Raw genomic sequence first — 19,797 nt, 5'->3', positions numbered from 1 at the left:
ATCCTCCCGCCTCGGCCTCCCAGAAAGCTAGGATTACAGGTGTGAGCCACTGCACCCAGCCCAAGACAGACTTCTGTGTACTTCAGTATCTCCATTCCATCATCAATGAACTCAGAAACAGCAATTGTATTTTACCAGCTGTTAAACTTTTTGGAGAGTAAAGACGAAAATATCAAGTGAATATGCAATTATAAGCATTAGTTTGAAATGTCAATATTCCCTTGACACCTGGATCTCTTTTTCCTATTTCACTATCAGCTAAATCCCCCCAAAAGTTTATAATTTTATAATCAGGGCAACATGAGAAATTATTTGGAAAAACTAGTGACACTGTGCTTTATTTGAGAACAGAATAAAGAGCATGGCTAGAACTCTGCCTGGATGGTCCTTAACATTCTGCCCTAACCAGGGTATGATTAACTTTCCAACACTACTGGTGTACGGGTGAGTGCTGCTAACTTCTTAGAGAATTAGAAAAAGGTTGAAACAAATTCTAAAGAAGGAAAATGAGCTAGTTTTCTTTTTGTTCCTTTTAAAAATACTGCGCAATGTATAATGAAGACTGTACACAGCAGCACCAAAAAGGCCATTTACAAGAAGAGTTTTTCTTCAACAGAATCCACTTGAAAGCATTGAGAAATTGTATCTTAGCTAAGAGCAGTTTACTAAGGAACAGGGCCAGATATCTAAGTGCCTAACTAGTATTTAAAGTTGTCAAGGGTTGGGGATGTGCAAATTTAGCAGCAAAAAGACTCTTGTTTTGCCTCAAGGGAAAGTGATAGTGGTCAGAGGGGCCAGTTCCAAGGGCTGGTCCAGGGGAGGCTGCTGGTCTTGGTACTCTGCCACGTGCCCGTTCCGGTGGTGACCATACTCAAACTTGATCCGCAGCTCGCCAATCTTGGATTGGGGAAGGATATCTGGGATCCACTCAATGATGAAAGGTGTTGGCTCCTTTTGATCTGGGGAAGTGTTGCCTAAAGAGAAAAAAAAGGAACACTATTAGTACAATTCCACCTGACTCAAATGGGTGTTCCTAATAGCAAGAAGCTTCACTGAATAACAGGGACTACTCAGCTTTGATAAGCAGAAGGCTGTGTAGGGTTTGCAAATTCAGTGGTAATTGGAGTATCAGATTTCTTTGTCATCATGAAGTTAAAACATATATTTAATAATTTTAGGTCTTTCTTACTGATGCTGCAGGTTACAGTGACAATTGGATGGCAAATATGAAACAAAAAAATTCAGCTTCAATAACTTCTACCTGCCAGTCAAAAGATTGAAGGCTTTCAAGAGAAAAGTGAAAAAAAGGCCAGGAGAAATGGCTTATACCTGTAATCCCAGCACCTTGAGGGGCTGAGACAGGAGAATTGCTGGAGGCCAGGAGTTTGAGACCTATGTCTCAAAAAAAATTTCTTTTTTTTGAAATTGGCCAGGCATGACAGCACACAACTGTAGTCCCAGCTACTCAGGAGGCTGAGGTGAAAGGTTTGCTTGAGCCTAGGCGTTGGAGGTTACAGTAAGCTATGATTGTGCCACTGCATTCTAGCCTGGGTGACAGAGCAAGACCCTGACTCAAAAAAAAAAAAAAAGCAAAAAACAAAAATTTTAAAAATATGTAAATATAAGAAAACAAGAAGGATAGAGGAGGCTGGGTGCAGTGGCTCATGCCTGTAATCCTAGCACTCTGGGAGGCTGAGGCGGGCGGATCGTTTGAGCTCAGGAGTTCAAGACCAGCCTGAGCAAGAGTGAGACCCTGTCTCTACTAAAAATAGAAAGAAATTAGCTGGACAACTAAAAATATATAGAAAATATTAGCCGGGCATGATGGCGCATGCCTGTAGTCCCAGCTACTCGGGAGGCTAAGGCAGGAGGATCACTTGAGCCCAGGAGTTTGAGGTTGCTGTGAGCTAGGCTGATGCCATGGCACTCTAGCCTGAGCAACAAAGCGAGACTCTGTCTCAAAAAAAAAAAAAGAAGGATAGAGGAAAAAGATCCTACCTAATAATGTATATACCTTTTTCTCTCAGCACTACTTACCTCTGACTTCATAAGCTAATATTTCATTTTTTACTTCACTATCTTATTCTCCCTATATTTTACCCCAGTCACCCCTTCTAAATTCCTTCCCTCCACTTCTTTTGGTCATTTCCTTCTCACAATGACCAAGACATTACTTATATGATGAGAAACAAAGCTTCCACTCACCCCAGACTAATAACACTGTGGGCCTGTGTGTTTTGGTCTGTTTGGTTTCTTTTAGACATAGAATACAAATGTTAGGTATTATCTGGCTCTTGTTTGTCACAAACATTCTAGCTTCCATTTCTTTTTTTTTTTGAGACAGAGTCTCACTCTGTTGCCCAGGCTAGAGTGAGTGCCGTGGCGTCAGCCTAGCTCACAGCAACCTCAAACTCCTGGGCTCAAGCGATCCTCCTGTCTCAGCCTCCCGAGTAGCTGGGACTACAGGCATGCACCACCATGCCCGGCTAATTTTTTCTATATATATATTTTTAGCTGTCCATATAATATCTTTCTATTTTTAGTAGAGATGGGGTCTCGCTCTTGCTCAGGCTGGTCTCGAACTCCTGAGCTCAAACGATCCGCCCACCTCGGCCTCCCAGAGTGCTAGGATTATAGGCGTGAGCCACCGCGCCCGGCCTAGCTTCCATTTCAAGTGACACCTGGCTGAAAACTCTCCATGGAGCTGCTACCGACTCTTCACTTAAATACCAGTGAAGACATAGAAAAAGCTTAAAACTCACAACAATGAACAGTAAGACCACCGGCAGCATCTGGGAGTAAATATAAAACAGGTAGAGATGGATGGAGAGAGACCTACCCAGGCTTCTGCCATAGCAAATCCCAGCTTTCCTTCGTAAAGGGAGGCTGCATGGAAGAAGGAAGATATTTTGTCCCTCCCACCATTTGTGCCCTGGCTTGTATTATACTTGTACCAAGTGGCAAATAAGTAGTCCCATTTCTTACCCTTTAGAAAGTCTGACATATAGCCCTCCCCACCCATGTACCTGCATTCTTAATGACAGCAAAAGGGACTTGGTGGAGGGTAGGTGCATCACTAAAGCTGACTAGCAGTGGCAAAATGTGTTCTGGAAGGTGCAATCTGCACAAGGGAAGCAATAGGGGTGGGGGAAAGAGATAGGAGAAACCCTGGAAAACCATATTCTGGGAATCTTAGTTTTGTGTGTCTTTTCATATATTACATTATTAGCAAAGAAGGAGGCAGAGATGGTCAGGAGATGCCACTATAAGAGGAAAGAAACACCACGCCTGAGAACTGTGCACCAGCCCTCCAACTGTAGATCTGAGAAGGACCTAGCATCACCCAAGAGTGGTCCAAGGCAATCTGTCTGTTACCAAAATTTGAGTCTGGACAGATCTTAATTTGTTCAGGAATAAATAAGGAAAAGGACAAGAAGTTAAAAGAAAAAAAAAACCTACATGAATTAAAAAAAGTCTGGGGAGAAAAAACTAGAAGAATCAAGGGAAGGAAAAGCAATGACTACTGTATCTATCCAAAAGAAAATTTCAGGGAACTGTTTGGCATCCACAAATGAATAAAATAAGATGTAGCCTTTATGAAAATAGGGCCAAAAGAATCATAAGGAGAGCCCAGACTGAGAGGAAAAGGCAACTGGATGAGATTAAAATGGAGACTAGCAAAAAAAAAAAAAAAAAAAAAAAAGTCAAATTTCAAGGAAACCACAAAGAAATAGTAGAATTGAAATCTACATGCTTCTAAAACATATTATTAATACAAACCTATAATAACTAAAAGAGTGTGGTACTGGCATACACCTAGACAGATTAAAGGAACAAAACAGATCAGAAACAGATCCAAATAGAGCAGGAATTTAGCATAAGCTAAAGGTGGTATTTCCATTAGTAAAAGAAATATAAGTGTTTCTTATAATAAATGCTGAGCATCAACCAAATAACCTTAGGAAAGAAACTAAAAAGTGGTGGATGCTTACTTCATAACATAAATAAAAATAAATTCCAGAGGATCAGAGATTTAAACATTAAACATTCAAGTTAAAGAATGCTTTTGAAAAATGTAAAATTAAGGCCAGGCGCGGTGGCTCACGCCTGTAATCTTAGCACTCTGGGAGGCTGAGGCGGGTGGATCATTTGAGCTCAGGAGTTCGAGACCAGCCTGAGCAAGAGCGAGACCCCGTCTCTACTAAAAATAGAAAGAAATTATCTGGCCAACTAAAAATATATACAGAAAAAATTAGCCGGGCATGGTGGCGCATGCCTGTAGTCCCAGCTACTTGGGAGGCTGAGGCAGGAGGATTGCTTGAGCCCAGAGTTTGAGGTTGAGCTAGGCTGACACCATGGCACTCTAGCCTGGGCAACAGAGTGAGACTCTGTCCCAAAAAATAAATAAATAAATAAATAAAATGAAAGTGTAAAATTAAGCACTAGCAGAATTAAAAATAAAAATATGATAAAACCTTCAAAAACTATGAAGACAAGCACAGAAAACATAGTTCACTTAGCAAAAAGCAGAAAATAAAAAGACAAAAGACCAACTATATCCATTATAATAAATATGAAGGGGATAAACTAATAAAATTGGAGAAAAAAAACAACTGTATAATGTTGATAAGAGATTCATCTAAGTCAAGTGCCATGGTGCAAGCCTGAAGTCACAGCTACTTGGGAGGTGAAGGTGGGAGGATCCGTTGAGGACAAGAGTTTGAGGCTATATTGTGTGCTATGATCTCACCTGTGAATAGCCACTGCACTCCAGCCTAGGAAACATGGGGAGACCCTATCTCTCAAAAAGAAAAAGAAAAGAAAGAAAGAGAAGGAAGGGAAGGAAGGAAAGAAGGAAGGAAGGAAAAATATTCAACTAAAACAAAGTGTCACAAAAAATATAAAATTAAAAGGATGGCAAACATATCAAAAAATAAAGAAAGCTGGTGTTACTGTAGTAGTATTGGACAAAGAAGAATTTAAGGCAATATTTTTACATTGTTAAAGTATATGATTTACATTGGCAACATTTGTCAATAACTCTGATGTACCAACAACACTATGTTAAAATACTTAAAGCCTTTTAGAAATATAAGAAGACATTTAGAAAAACATAACTGTAGTGGGAAATTGTACCATGACTCTCCTAGTCTTTGGCAGGTCAAAGAGATAATAAAGAAGACTTAAGCAATAAAATAGTATGATTGATTTAAAAGCTATATAAGAATTTATATTGGATAAATAATATCTTTGTTAGCAAAAATTCATATTGCATATTGTTAGTGAAAAAATATTTTTAAATTCCTAAAAAAATAGAAATTGAAAAGACAGATCTTCTTACCTCAAAATAGTAAAATTAGAAATTGATAACTAAGAATATAAAGATCAAAAGCTTCAGCCAGGCCGGGCACGGTGGCTCAGGCCTGTAATCCTAGCACTCTGGGAGGCCAAGGCGGGTGGATCATTTGAGCTCAGGAGTTAGAGACCAGCCTGAGCAAGAGCGAGACCCCGTCTCTACTAAAAATAGAAAGAAAATTAGCTGGACAACTAAAAAATATATAGAAAAAATTAGCCGGGCATGGTGGCGCATGCCTGTAGTCCCAGTTACTCGGGAGGCTGAGGCAGAAGGATCACTTGAGCCCAGAAGTTTGAGGTTGCTGTGAGCTAGGCTGATGCCACAGCACTCTAGCCTGGGCAACATAGTGAGACTCTGTCTCAAAAAAAAAAAAAAAAAAAAAAAGGCTTCAGCCAACTGCAAATTTTACTTTAATTTAGTTTTTGGGACAGGGTCTTGTTCTGTCACCCAGGCTAGGTGATCGTAGCTCACTGCAACCTCAAACTCCTGGGCTCATGCAATCTTCCTGCCTCGGCCTCCCAAGTAGCTGGGACTACACAACTGGAAATTTTAAATACAAAATATAGAGGACACAGAGAAGCTAAACTATAATTATAGATGATTTAGATAGTGACAATAATAAGAATCTTAAATGTTATCAAACATTAATTAAAAAATTGAGTATTTCATTTTATTTTATTTTAAGACTCTTTATTTGGAGTCTTGCTTTGCCACTGAGGCTGGAGTGCAGTGGCATGACAGCTCACTGCAGCCTTGAACTGGCCTCAAGCGGTCCTCCTACCTAGGCCTCTGAAAGTGCTGGAATTACAGGAGTGAGCCACCATGCCCAGCCTGAGTATTCCATTTTAAAAGCCATAAAAATAAAACAATTCAAAGAATATATTAGGAAAAATTTTAAGAGAGAAGAAATTATAATAGACAAAAGCAGAAAATAATTTAAAATAGAAATTTAGAATCAATAAATAATACAAGAGCCAGTTCTTTAATTTGAAAGAGACCATAAAACAGGCAAAATTCAAGTAGAGTATATATTAATGACTACAGATTTAGAGATTTTTAAAGTTATATGATTATCATCTATACTTGAAATTATAAAGATATATGCAAATTTTACATGAAAATGGATGAGTTTTAGAGAAAATATGAACTATCAAAATTCAAAACTGACTCAAGGAAAGATAGAAACCATGAATACAAGATGAATAAGTTTATAAAGAACTGCCTGGAAGAAAGGGTTAGATTCAGAGAATAAATTCTTTCAAACATTCAAGGAACATATTTTATTTCCTAAACTATTTAATTTGATCCAAAGCCTTTCAAAATCATTTTCTATATAACTGTTACCAAAACCCAGAAAAGATAGCCTCCAAAAAAAGAAACTGTAGGCAGTTATCACTTATGAAGAGATAACCAAAATTCCTAAATAAAATATTAGCAAATAAAATACATGTATATATTAAAAGAAAAAAAAGACCAAGCAGGATTTATCCTAGAAATGTAAGATTATGTCAATATTAGAAAGCTATAAAATTCATGGCACTAATAGGTCAAAAAATTAGACTTCAAAGATGATAAAAAGGCATTTCATAAAAATTTTTTTTTTTTTGATTCTTTAATTTTCTTTGTTGGCATCGTGGGGACATTTCATAAAATTTAATATTAGCTTTTTTCTTCTATAGGTATCAAAAAAATGTAATACTAGTTCCTAATAAAAATACTTAATTAACTTAAAATACATGTCCTTACGATAATAAAAAAAAATTTACCTGAAATCCATAACCAATGGCCCACTATTTAACAGTGAAACATAGAGCACATTCTATGAAATACTACACCTAAATAAACATCTGGGAACGACACCAATCGGATATCAGACTGAGGTGGGGGGTGGGGGAGGGGATGGGGGTATGCCTACACAATGAGTGCATTGCGCACCGGTTGGGGAATGGTAACGCTTGAAGGTGCTGATTCGGGAAGGGGTGAATGGGGAAGGGAGGGACATATACCTACATGATGGGTGCAACGTGCACTATCTGGGGAACAGACACGCCTGGAGCTCTGACTTGGGGGGAAAGGCGGTACATTGGCAACGTATGCAACCTGCAATTCTGTATCCCCCATAACAATAAGATGAAATAAAAAAAAAAAAAGAAAGAAAGAAATACTAATGATATTCCCCTGCAAAGTATTCACTGGTCAAAAAAAGTTTTGCAAACCTTAGGTTAAATAAAGTTCAATGGGTGCTTTTACTTCAAGAGCTTTTTAATATGCAAATTTATAGGATGAATTTCTAAGAGAGAGAAATTATATTTAAGACACCACTCCCTACTGCCTCCCTACTCCAGTTGCAACATTTTCAGAGATCTGAGTGTTTCTTAAGATGAGTGTTTTCATATGACAAAGTTTCTTTTCCTGCTGTTTGAATCTACGCCAATAAAAGGAAAAAAAAAAAAAAAAAAAAAAAAAAAAACCTCCCCAAAACACAAAGTTTCTTTTCCTACCAAAAAGCATGATATATAGCATTTATCAAACTTACTTGACTATGACATGCTTTTTTCACAGAATACTTATCACTATCTTTTCTTCAAGATGGAGTTGGAAAACGCTACACTGGAGGAGTTTTTACTATAATCTGAAAAGATAAGCATGGCCACTAGCTTTTATTCACTGTTACTCTTGAAATCCAAGCTAATTTAACAAGAAAAAAAAATATATAAATGTTTGATAGGAAACAAAATGATCATTATTTTGCAGGTGATATCACTGATTTCTGAGACACTGGAGGAAAACAACTGATTTATGATATTACTGCTAGGACTTCATTAAGGGTGCTGATTGGATAGTAAATACATGAAAACCAGGAGCTTTCCATATACTGGCAATAACAAGCTAGAAACATGATCGAAATCTCATTCACAAGAGCAGCAAAAAAATAAAATATAGCTAAGAAAATATTCATAAGAACTTGACAAAATGATACATTCTAAATTTCTCCTGGAAGAATAAATGCACAATTAGAGAAATGAAGGGGGCCCACAAGATGGATCACAAAGCTAAAGTAATTAAAACTATGGATGGCATGCATTCATTCATTCAAGAAGTCTTTACTGAGTTCCTATTATGGACCAGGCACTCTGCCATTTTGGGGTGCAGTAATGAACACCAGTGATACAGTGCACTGCTCTGGAAGGGCGTATATCTTAGTTATTGGAAAAACAGGTAGACAGTTAGGAGTGTACGCTCTGTAGTGCCAGCTCCACCACTTATACTTACTATCTGTGTAATCCTGGGCAGTTGGCTGTATCTATCTTCACCTCCATTTCTTTCTTTCTTTTCTTTCCTTCTTCCTTTCCTTCCCTTTCTCTTTTTTCTCTTTCCTTTCCCCTCTCCCTTTCCCTTTCCCTTCCCTTCCTCCTTCCCTCCCCTCCTTCCTTCTTACAGGATCCCATTCTGTCATCCAGGCTTAAGCACAGTGGTAGTATAGTGGTATAGCTCACTGCAGCCTCAAATTTCTGGGCTCACGCAATCCTCCTGCCTTAGCCTCCCAAGTAGCTAGGACTACATGCACGTTGCCTGGCTAATTTTTTAATTTTTTTGTAGAGACAGAGTCTCACTGTGTTGCCTGGGCTGGTCTCAAACTCCCGGGCTCAAGTGATCCTCCCACCTCAGCCTCTCAGAGTGTTGGGATTACAGGTGTGAGCCACCATGCCAGCCTTCAGCTGAGTTTCTTTGTCTGTAAATGGGGATCACCGAATCTACCTCTCAGTGGGTTGATGAGCATTAAATGAATTAATGCATGTAAAGCATTTAAACTGATACCTGGCACAAAGTACCATAATTCATTAAGTGCTGCTTGTTATAGTTGTTGTTATAATGAAGAAATTATTATACAAATACCCCAAATAAAAATGGACAAAGAAAAAGTAATTCATCAAATACAAATAACTAATATAGAAAGTTTCCCCTCATTAATTTAAGGGAATGCAAAATAAAAGAATGAGATAAGATTTTTTGCTTATCATATCAACAAAGATTTAAAAAAGAGAAACTTTCATACATGGCTGGCAGGAATAAATTCTATGAATATTAACAATCTTTCTAAAGAGCAGTTAGACAAGAACAATCAAAAACCTTAAAAATGGACATAATCTGTGACCCTCCAATTTCATTTTCAGGAATTTATCCCAAAGACTATCCGTAACAAGCTCCTAAATAAGTTAGAAAATAATTAAGGCTATATTATCTAAAAGGAAGTTATTTCCAGCATTATTTTAATAAATAGCAAAAAGTTTGAAATAAATGGGATGGATTAGAGTATGGAATTCTAATTAATGAATTTTATACAGCTGTTAAAAATAACATTGTATTCCCAATAGCCAAAAGGTAGAAGCAATCCAAGTGTCCATTACAGATGAATGGATAAACAAAAAGTGGAATATACATACAGTGGAATATTATTCAGCCTTAAAAAAGAAGGATATTTTGACACATGCTACAACATGGATGAACCTTGGAGACATTAAGTGAAATAAAGTAGGCACAAAAGGACAAATATTGTTTGATTCTACTTATTATGAGGTAGCTAGAGTAGTCAAATTCAGAGACAGAAAGTAGAATAGTGGTTGCCATAGGCTGGGGGAACACAAGAGTGGGGAGTTACCACTTAACGGGCAGAGTTTCAGTTGAGGAAGATGAAAAGGTCTGGAATTGTATGGTGGCGGTGGCTGTACAGCAGTGTGAATGTGCTTAGTGCCAGAGAACTGTGCACTTAAAAATGCTTAAAATGGTAAATTTTCTGTTATGTATATTTTACAACAATTTAAAAAAAGTTTAAAAATAACATCGAGGCCAGGCGCAGTGGCTCATACCTCTAATCCTAGCACTCTGGGAAGCCAAGGTGGGAAGATGCTTGAGGTCAGGAGTTCAAGACCAGCCCGAGGAAGGGCAAGACTCCGTCTCTACTAAAAATAGAAAAAATTAGCCAGGCATGGCGGCGCGAATCTGTTGTCCCAGCTACTCGGGAGGCTGAGGCAGGAGGGTCACTTGAGCCCAGGAGTAGAGGCTGCAGTGAGCTATGATGATGCCACTGCACTCTAGCCCAGGCAACAGAATGAGAGACTCTGTCTCAAAATAAAAACAAAAACCAGAAAAACACCACACAAAAATAACCATTACGATAGACATGGATTCCAACTCTTAGGGAAATTGGTAAAAAAAGAAAGAAAGAAAGAAAGAAAAGATAGGTAGACGTGGAAAGGAAAGCAGTTCATGATAATATCATTAAGTAAAAAAAAAGCAGTGAAGTATGATCCCTTGTTTTGGAAACTCTTCAAATACACAGAAAAGAATCTGAAAGGGCATATGCTAAAATATTAATGGTGATGTCTCCATGGAGGTGGGTGGGATTACAAGTGGTTTTTATTTTTTGTCCTTTATGCTCTATAATGAAATTTATGATTTCTCTATAATGAACATATACTACTTCTATAATTTTATTTTGAAAGCACTAGCTCAGTGAAACAAAATACTTTATCCCATGATTGCCTTTACAAGATGAATCAATGTGTCCTTGTTTAAAGTCAAGATCCAAAGCCTGGGACAGTATACTGTATACAAGCTGACCCTCAAAAGAAGATGCACTGTTGAAATTCACTTACCAACTTTGAGAAAAGTTTTTAGTTCCAAGGGTCGTAGCACTGGCTGTTTTTCTATACGACCATAGGTTTCTGCTATGCTCTCTACTTCCACTTTAGGGCATTTAAACAGTTCATAAGTCCCATCTCGGTTCTGGATAAAGCTACGAGTGATTTCCAAGGGCATCTGGACACCAAGATAATACCAAGAAAGGTGAGAAAGGGAAAACTTTCAAAGTAGATAAATACTTGGATGACAACAGATCTTTTATTACTCCTTCTTTCTTATTAAGCACATTCAAATTAATTACAACTTTCCCATTTTTCAAGTAAATCCTGCCAACAAACCTGCCTTTTGTCCCTTACAAAATTCATTTATGGCTTTTGTTTTGTCTCCATAACCTTCATTTCAACCCTGATGAACCATATGCCAGCTGCACCTGTAACATCTTCATGGCTACACAACTGGTACTGGCACAAACTTGCTCTAAAATCAGTTTTATTCCTTCCCTTATTGCTTTGCTAGCAGCATTCTTCTCCTAAGTACTCTGTCAAAAGCACCTACAGCTCACCTCACATCCAGTATGCGTCACACTGTCCTTGGAACTGAGCCAGAGAGAACTTGAACTGAATTCTGTGGTGACCCAGAGCCAGTTACCAAACTTCTCAGAGCCTGTTTTCTCATCAGCAAAATGCAGTTAATACCAGTGCACGGCTGGGAGGTTACATGAGGTGATATAGGTAAATAATGCCCAACAGACAGAAGCTCAATGATCACTGGCTCTCTTCCCCACTTGTTTTTGCTCTGGGCTACTTCAGTGCCTCCCTGAATGCCATCTGTTCCGGGCTAGAAGTTGCCTCTGTGACATCTTGCATTTAAAGGAGTTCCACAAGTGTCTTTAGTGCCAACATAGGCCTTTTCTAGGGTTCACATGTAAGTTCTGTAGTTTACCGAACAACTTGTTTTTTTCCTGAACATAACAATGCCTTGCAATTAAGCTAATCGTAATGCATCAAATCACATTATGCTGAATTTTCCACACTATACCATTCCTGTAAGAAGGAAAAATCTTTCTTAAATTTTCAGGCTCTGCTTGAACAAAATGTCTAAAAATGTCTAATGGTATCCTGATACAAGAGAATAATAATTATGGGTCATTTTTCTAATGAGAACAAAATTGCAGTTTGGGGAGGAGGGTTTAATTGTGCTGGAACCACTGACTTCACAGACAGTAAATCATCTCAAATTATTTATATACTTTCTAGCTGCCTGCCAGTCAAATCTAAGGCTCATCGTAGTTACTAGGGGATTATTACTTATTGTAATTTACAAGAAAAATCCTCCCTGTTTTCTGATCCTTTGGGATCAGAAAAAGCATACTCTAAGATATTTTTCAAGCCATAGGGGATACCCATCAAAATCAGAATCAGAACTATCAGCCATGGATATTTCTGAATAATATCTTAGTATGAAAAAAAAAAAAAAAAAAAAAGAACTCTCTTTGGCATCTGTAACACAAGGAACTAGTGCAAACATACTCCTTGTACTTGCTTCCCTCTCTTCTACCTTAGAACTATTTTAGAAATAAATGCTTACCTCGGGGGTATCTAAGATTTGTTTAACTTGCAGGATATTAGTGATATGCCAGGTATACTTGGAAAAGGTTCCCAGTGGCAAGGCATCTTTCCGAACAAAAGCTTCAACGTAAAAAAGGGACAAAATTAGACTACCAAAAACATTTTCTTTCGCTGTATTTGTTACTCAATTTCTAGAGAGTTCAGTGTAGTGCTATTATTTCCTTATAGAATCTCAGCACTTTAAAAAAGGAATTCTATGGGCAAATATATAATAGGGTTTGGCAGAAATGTGATAAGCCAACTGATAAAAATATAGATAATTAATATGTTGATTATCTAAGGCTTTGTGCTCCAAGCATGTGATGAGAAGTCCTAACCCTGAAAATTCATCTGGATTTTTTCCAAACATAATTCTCTAAGGTCAAGAAATCTCTATTCCTAAGGAAAAATTCCATACCTGTGGTAGAGTTGGGGAGCCGTTTTTTTGCACTTCCTATTGATATCCTCTGTTGCAGGGCATCAAAAAAGGATTGAGGAATATGGAACACCAGTGGCTCTGGTTTGCCTATGGGAAATAAGAAGAAACGCATTTAAAGAAACTCAGTGGACTTTCTCACATGCAGGGAGAGATGGAAGAAAAGAAATTGCAGGGCAGTAATAACTAAATATACCACTGAGGTTTCTTTCTACAGAAGCAAAAAGAACACTTTGATTGACTTTTCTGAGCCAAGCGCTGTCACCAGCCCTAATCCTGATCCCTTGCAGTCATAAAAAAACACAGTGGACCCTTGTCATCACCAAGGATAACTTTCCAAATCCCCAATTTTGTAAACACCACCATAGCATAGACTTTTCCCCTTAAAGGGCAAATGAAATAAGACTCGATGAGAACAATGAGGCCCAGTAGAGGAGAAGCTTGCCTGGTGCCTCCACGTGATCCACTCTCTCTCTTTTTTAAAATAGAGACAGGAGTCTCACTCTATCACCCTGGCTGTTCTCAAACTCCTGGCTTCAAGCGATCCTTCTCCCTCAGCTTCCTAAGTAACTAGGACTACAGGAGCAAGCCATGATGCCCAGCTAAGACAGACTCTTAAGACAGTTCAGATGCCTTTTTTTTTTTTTTTTTGAGACAGAGTCTCACTCTGTTGCCTGGGCTAGAGTGCCATGGTGTCAGCTTAGCTCATAGCAACCTCAAACTCCTGGACTCAAGCAATCCTCCTGTCTCAGCCTCACGAGTAGCTGGGACTACAGGCATGTGCCACCATGCCCGGCTGATTTTTTATATATATTTTTTAGTTGTCCAGCTAATTTTCTTTCTATTTTTAGTAGAGACAGGGGTCTTGCTCTTGCTCAGGCTGGTCTTGAACTCCTGAGCTCAAATGATCCACCCACCTCAGCCTCCCAGAGTGCTAAGATTACAGGTGTTAGCCACCACGCCCGGCTGAGATGCCTTTTTGAAACAAAGCTTAAGCCAAGAAAAATAACAATGAAAGCTTTTCTAGAATTCTATAAAAAGACTTTACATCCTTCCCATTGATTTTGCCTACTTTACTGAATGCAGAATGTCAATGACAAAACTATCACTGCTTTTTAGCCACTAAAATATTAATATCTAGATACGTTAGAGAAGTCACCACACACAGCAATTTTAAGATTTTTCATCTTGAAATTACATTACAGCCTACATTACAGGGATCATTACAGCTCTCAAAGTGCTAATTCACTAGAACTCAGCTGACAGGATGCTAGAGATGAGGTTTAAGAATTAGTCTTGGCCGGGCGCGGTGGCTCACGCCTGTAATCCTAGCACTCTGGGAGGCCGAGGTGGGCGGATCGTTTGAGCTCAGGAGTTCGAGACCAGCCTGAGCAAGAGCGAGACCCCATCTCTACTAAAAATAGAAAGAAATTATATGGACAGCTAAAAATATATATAGAAAAAATTAGCCGGGCATGGTGGCGCATGCCTGTAGTCCCAGCTACTCGGGAGGCTGAGACAGGAGGATCGCTTGAGCTCAGGAGTTTGAGGTTGCTGTGAGCTAGGCTAACGCCACGGCACTCACTCTAGCCTGGGCAACAGAGTGAGACTCTGTCTCAAAAAAAAAAAAAAAAAAAAAAAAAAAAGAATTAGTCTTGAAACACCCTCATAAAAGACACAGACTCACAGTCCAGGAGAGGCTGGACTTGGACAAAGTGGTAGTAATGGTGACTTGGACAAAAGTGGTAGCAATGGAGATGGTGAGAGGGGGTTAACTTGGGTGGAAGGTGGTACAGTAATGGGGTCCAGGAGGACCATAGTGTAGAGCTTACAGTATTGTCAATGTTCGATTTTCTGTCTGGAAGGTGAGTTAATAGGTATGTATATTATTATTTCAAATAATAAATAAATAAAATGTAAAAAGAAAAAAAAAACTATTGATTCTCTCTTTGTAACCCTCCTTAGCTTAATCTGTTGTTTTTCCAAAAAGTAATTTCTAAAGTTTTATTTAGTTTGCATTAATATCTAAACAAGTATTTCAAGACCTCTACGCTTGTCCCTTTCCTCAGCAGGAAGCTGTAACTGTTCTAATCCTTCAAAACTCACCTCCTGCCACTGAGTGTCTGCCATTAGGCCATTATTCAGTTAAGGGCAGTTTATTTTTTAAAGGATATTCACAAGCTGGGATATATTCAGCAAAGCACATCCAGATGGTATGAGGAGTGTGTGAAGAACCTGGGATGGATCACTTGGAAAAGAGAGGAACTGTCAAGCCGGGTGGTAGGTTTGTGTGCGTGCAGTGGCAGCGACTGGAAACAGGAACAGACCTATTCCGTGTGGCTAGAGCACAGAACTAGAACCAACAGAAACCATGACAGGCAAACATTTCCACTTAGCAGGAGGGAGATGTTCCCCACAGCTGTGACAGTCCAACAATGTTATAAGCTGCCTCAAAAAGCAGTGAGCTCCTCATCACTGGACACAGCCTGGAAAACCATCCAGCATGTATGCTTTTAAGGCAACAGGCAAGGACCAGCTGGATGGTCCAACTCTGAAGTCGCTGAGGTTCCATGAGGCTACACCAAATCACACCCAAGTCCAGCCTGTGTGCTCCAATCTTCCATAGCGTGTCTATGTCATTTTATATAACTATCATGGTCTCACACGTTTATATTTTTTCTAAGCCTTTTTCCCCTTTGCTTTGATTTTAAGTTTGAGGGTTAAAATGAAAGCTTTGGTATCTCCCTCACCACACACACACACACACACCCCCACACACACACCCAACACACACAAGCGCACACATACACCACAAATCAGGCTATCTATCTTTACCTATTATTTTCTGTTTTTTCTCTTCTATCCCTAAAATCATTTTGCTGGTCCTTCATTTTAATTATGTGATTATTCCTTTCTTTCAACTTAGATTTCTACTTTCTTGTGGCCCAGTGCTCTCTGGACTAAAGTATAATTACTCTTCCTGCCAAAAGAGAGTAGAACTATAGCATAGTTAGCTTAATATCATCTATTTTCCACAAGAGCCCAGTTGGACAACCAATACTTACCATCAAACTGATAGTGCATGGTTTGATGGATGCGTTCTGTGACGCTGGCCAACCAGTCTTGGAAGGATAAGGTCACTTGTGCCTCATCTAATAGCTGACCACAGGCTAGGAAAAGGAAAAAAAAATGCCTCTTCAGTAACTTTTCTTTTCTTACAGAATAAACAGTTAATTGAAGTTAAAGAGTTCATACAGAAAAAAAAGAACATGAAGCTGAAATTCAAAGAAGGTAGATAAAATAAGTGAAGTAGAATATTCTGGGACTTTTTAAAAAAAGAATCTACTTAGAAAATAATAAATGAAAAGTACTTAGAGACTAATAGGTTTAAGATTATAAACCATAGAAAGTTAGCAGCCTTTTAACACTAAATTGCATATTAAAGAATGATCCTTTATAATGGCTGTTTTAGAGACCTATAAATTAGTTCTATTCATGATGAATATGTATCTATGTGCCCCAAATCCTCTCAATAATGAAGGTATTTGTTTCATATCAAGGTTGAGCACAAACAGATAAGACTGAGTGATGCATTCGTGGTGGGTTTCTATGATACCTTTACACTTAAAATCTAAAACCTTATGTTCAGAAATGCAAACTGAATGAAAATTCACTTTTAAATAAAAAATGAAAGAGTGAAATCTTGCAGCGCTGGAGTAAATAACCGAGAAATACAGTAATAGTGGTGAAATTTAATGGGGCCAGAATTTAGAGTTGGGAGCCAGGAGGTTGCAGGACACAGCACCCCCATCCCCCCTGAGTGACCAGGGTCCATGTCTCAACTTCCTCTTCTCTAAAATGAGGGTATAAATCTCTGGATGATCTCCAAATTCAAAAGCTTTCCACAGATCTAGCATTCTATTTCTTTTTTTTTTTTTAATTTTCTTCATTTATTCACTTATTTTTTTTCTTATTCCAGAAAAGAACATATTCTATTACTTCTCTAAAAATGTCTCCACATGTCTGAAGTATCGCCTTTTAACAGACAGACAAACAGTGCCACAACTACTATTCATTCGAAACTAAAATTACAGGTCCAAACATACAGTGATAATTTGGATTGAAGCTATTCTTTTTTTTCTTTGCACCAAAGAAAGTGATGAAAAATTGTTCAAAATTTTCTGATACTGTTGATCTGTTTATTTATTTTTTTTTTAAATATTCTCTTTATTTTTATTTATCTTTTTTACCTGGCAGATTCAAGTTGCAAGATCTGTTTATTTTTTGACCTTCCTAAAACACTTTTCCTAGAATGTGTAAGTTCTTAATGAATTAATTAGTTAATATTCAGTCTTGTATTATTCTCTAATTATGTATTGGTCTTGCCTTCAAGACCAGAGTAGGTGGGTAGGAATGACGTCCAGTCTTTAATCAGCCAACCATATTATAAGGCCAACCATATCATAGCAAGTGTTCAATAAATACTGCCAGCATCGAACTAAACTATTCTTTATACAATTTACAAGGAGAGTTAAGAAAATGTTGATTCCCAAATGTACAAGCTTAATTATTCTGAGTAGAAAAGTGATATATTTCAATATAAAAGTCATGCTAAAATTAAATCATTCTGTCTCATAAAATCAGAAAAATAGCCATGCTATTGCTTTAAGATATGTTTTCAAACTTCACTGACTTTGGAGAACAGACTATATTCATCTTTCTCAACAAATATTTATCACTGCATAATTGTAAAATACATTTTTTCTGCAACTTTGAATCTCCATACCAACTGCACATGGGTAACAAGCAATAAAAGGAACACATTCTGCAAAATACCTGCTGCCAAAACATGTCAGTAATTTTTTATTTAAAGACATAATTTAATGTTTTGTTTCTTTTTTGGGTTTTTTTAAGGCAATTAGAAATTAAGCCTTTTTTTTTTCTTGAGACACTCTGTCACCCAGGCTGGAGTGCAGTGGCATCAGCCTAGCTCATTGCAACCTCAAACACCTGGGCTCAAGCGATCCTCCTGCCTCAGCCTCCCAAGTAGCTGGGACTACAGGCATGCGCCACCACATCCGGCTAATTTTTCTACTTTTTAGTAGAGGTGGGGTCTTGCTCTTGCTCAGGCTGGTCTTGAATTTCCGAGCTCAAGTAATCCTCCAGCCTCTGCCTCCCAGAATGCTAGGATTAAAGGCATGAGCCACCGCATCCGCCCCCCCAAGACTTTTTTAATGTAGTTTCTGGAGATAATTGTACATTCACACACAGTTCTAAGACATATAAAGCTTATATAACACTTCACCCAGATTCACCCAAAAGTAACATTTTGTAAAACTATAGTACAACATCACAATCAGGAAAATGACATGGCTACAATCCAGTGACCTTATTCAGATTTCACCAGTTTTATGCACTCATGTATGGTGTGCATGCATATAGTTTTATGCAACTTTAGGACATGTGTAGACTTATGTGAATATACCCATAGCCAAAACACAAAACCGTTTCATCACAAGATTCTCTTGTACTACCCTTTTATTGTTGCTGTAACTTCCCTCCAAACTCCTCCCTAACCCTGGCAACTACTAATAGGTTCTCCATCTCTATGACATTTTTGTATAATTTAGCTTTGAGCATGATTTGAAACCGATGGGACAGGAAAGACCTCAGCCTCATTGCCTGCTAGAGTTTATATTAGCACTTTTTGGGGGAGAACATGAAACATTTCTTTTGATTATACTTCTTCTGGCTCCTTTAGAATGACTTTCCAAACCACTGCAGCCCATTCTAGGGAAGGGAAACTTACCTTGCCTTTTTAATGAAGAAGCAACCACAGGCTTTTTCAGGCCACTTTTCCTTAGATTACTGCTCACTGCATCTTGAGGCAATAGTGAACTGTTCATCTGTGCACCTAAACCACAAATCATTCCAGTGTTTAATAATACGTCTGCAGAACATAAATTGATTTGACATTAATTTCTAAAGACTCTAAAACATATAAACAGTCTTTGCTAATTTCTAGGTTAGTTTCACAGTGTCTAGAAGGAATTAGCATTAGCCTTTATACATAAAATTTTAACTCTCTTATCTCCTTACAGGAAACTGAGGGGAATAAACAGAAGTGAAAGAAAGATAAAAGTTCACCTATTACTCCCACCTCTCAGACAATCATGATTGGTGAGCTGTCTCCCATTTTCTTCTGCATGAATAGTTTGTTTTGCTGGTTTTGTGATTTTCAGTAGCTGTGATTATGCTATGGTTGCCAGGTTTAGCAAAAAAAAAAAAAAAAAAAAAAATTTCTTTCTTTTTTTTTTTTTTTTTTTCATTTTTTGAGACCGAGTCTCACTCTGTTGCCCAGGTTAGAGTGCCATGGCATCAGCCTAGCTCACAGCAACCTCAAACTCCTGGGCTCAAGTGATCCTCCTGCCTCAGCCTCCCAAGTAGCTGGGATTACAGGCATGCACTACCGTGCCCGGCTAATTTTTTCTATATATTTTTTAGTTGTTCAGCTAATTTCTTTCTATTTTTAGTAAAGATGGGGGTCTTGCTCTTGTTCAGGCTGGTCTCAAACTCCTGGCCTCAAGTGATCCTCCTGTCTCAGCCTCCCAGAGTGCTAGGATTATAGGTGTGAGCCACTGAGCCTGGCTGAACATTTTCCCAAATTCTTTATAATCATTTTTAATGGCCGTCTAACATTATATAGTAAAGTGGCTTGACCAGGATTCATTTTACTATCCCCAGTCGTTGGACCT

The 19,797-nt window shown here is 38.2% G+C and overlaps 1 protein-coding gene across 4 annotated transcripts in view; it reads right to left on the bottom strand.

The window, feature by feature from the left end:
- Positions 1-311: 311 nt before the first annotated feature.
- C19H2orf42 (chromosome 19 C2orf42 homolog) overlaps positions 312-19,797 on the bottom strand; it is a 36,243-nt gene continuing 16,757 nt past the window's right edge. For 3 of the 4 annotated variants that reach the window (XM_069494371.1, XM_069494372.1, XM_069494373.1), the window contains exons 5-10: positions 18,852-18,956; positions 16,108-16,212; positions 13,025-13,132; positions 12,587-12,687; positions 11,014-11,176; positions 312-974 (exon numbers count right to left, since the gene is read on the bottom strand). In XM_069494371.1, coding sequence (XP_069350472.1) covers positions 766-974; positions 11,014-11,176; positions 12,587-12,687; positions 13,025-13,132; positions 16,108-16,212; positions 18,852-18,956 — 791 coding nt within the window. In that variant the 3' untranslated portion in view covers positions 312-765. The remainder of the gene's footprint in view (positions 975-11,013; positions 11,177-12,586; positions 12,688-13,024; positions 13,133-16,107; positions 16,213-18,851; positions 18,957-19,797) is intronic. The other variant, XM_069494370.1, reaches the window with a different exon arrangement.

The sequence above is a fragment of the Eulemur rufifrons genome, chromosome 19, assembly GCF_041146395.1.
Source record: "Eulemur rufifrons isolate Redbay chromosome 19, OSU_ERuf_1, whole genome shotgun sequence".
NCBI classification, from domain to species: Eukaryota; Metazoa; Chordata; class Mammalia; order Primates; family Lemuridae; genus Eulemur; species Eulemur rufifrons.
Note: the sequence above shows the minus strand (reverse complement) of the source record. Positions and strands in the feature narration are given on the sequence as shown.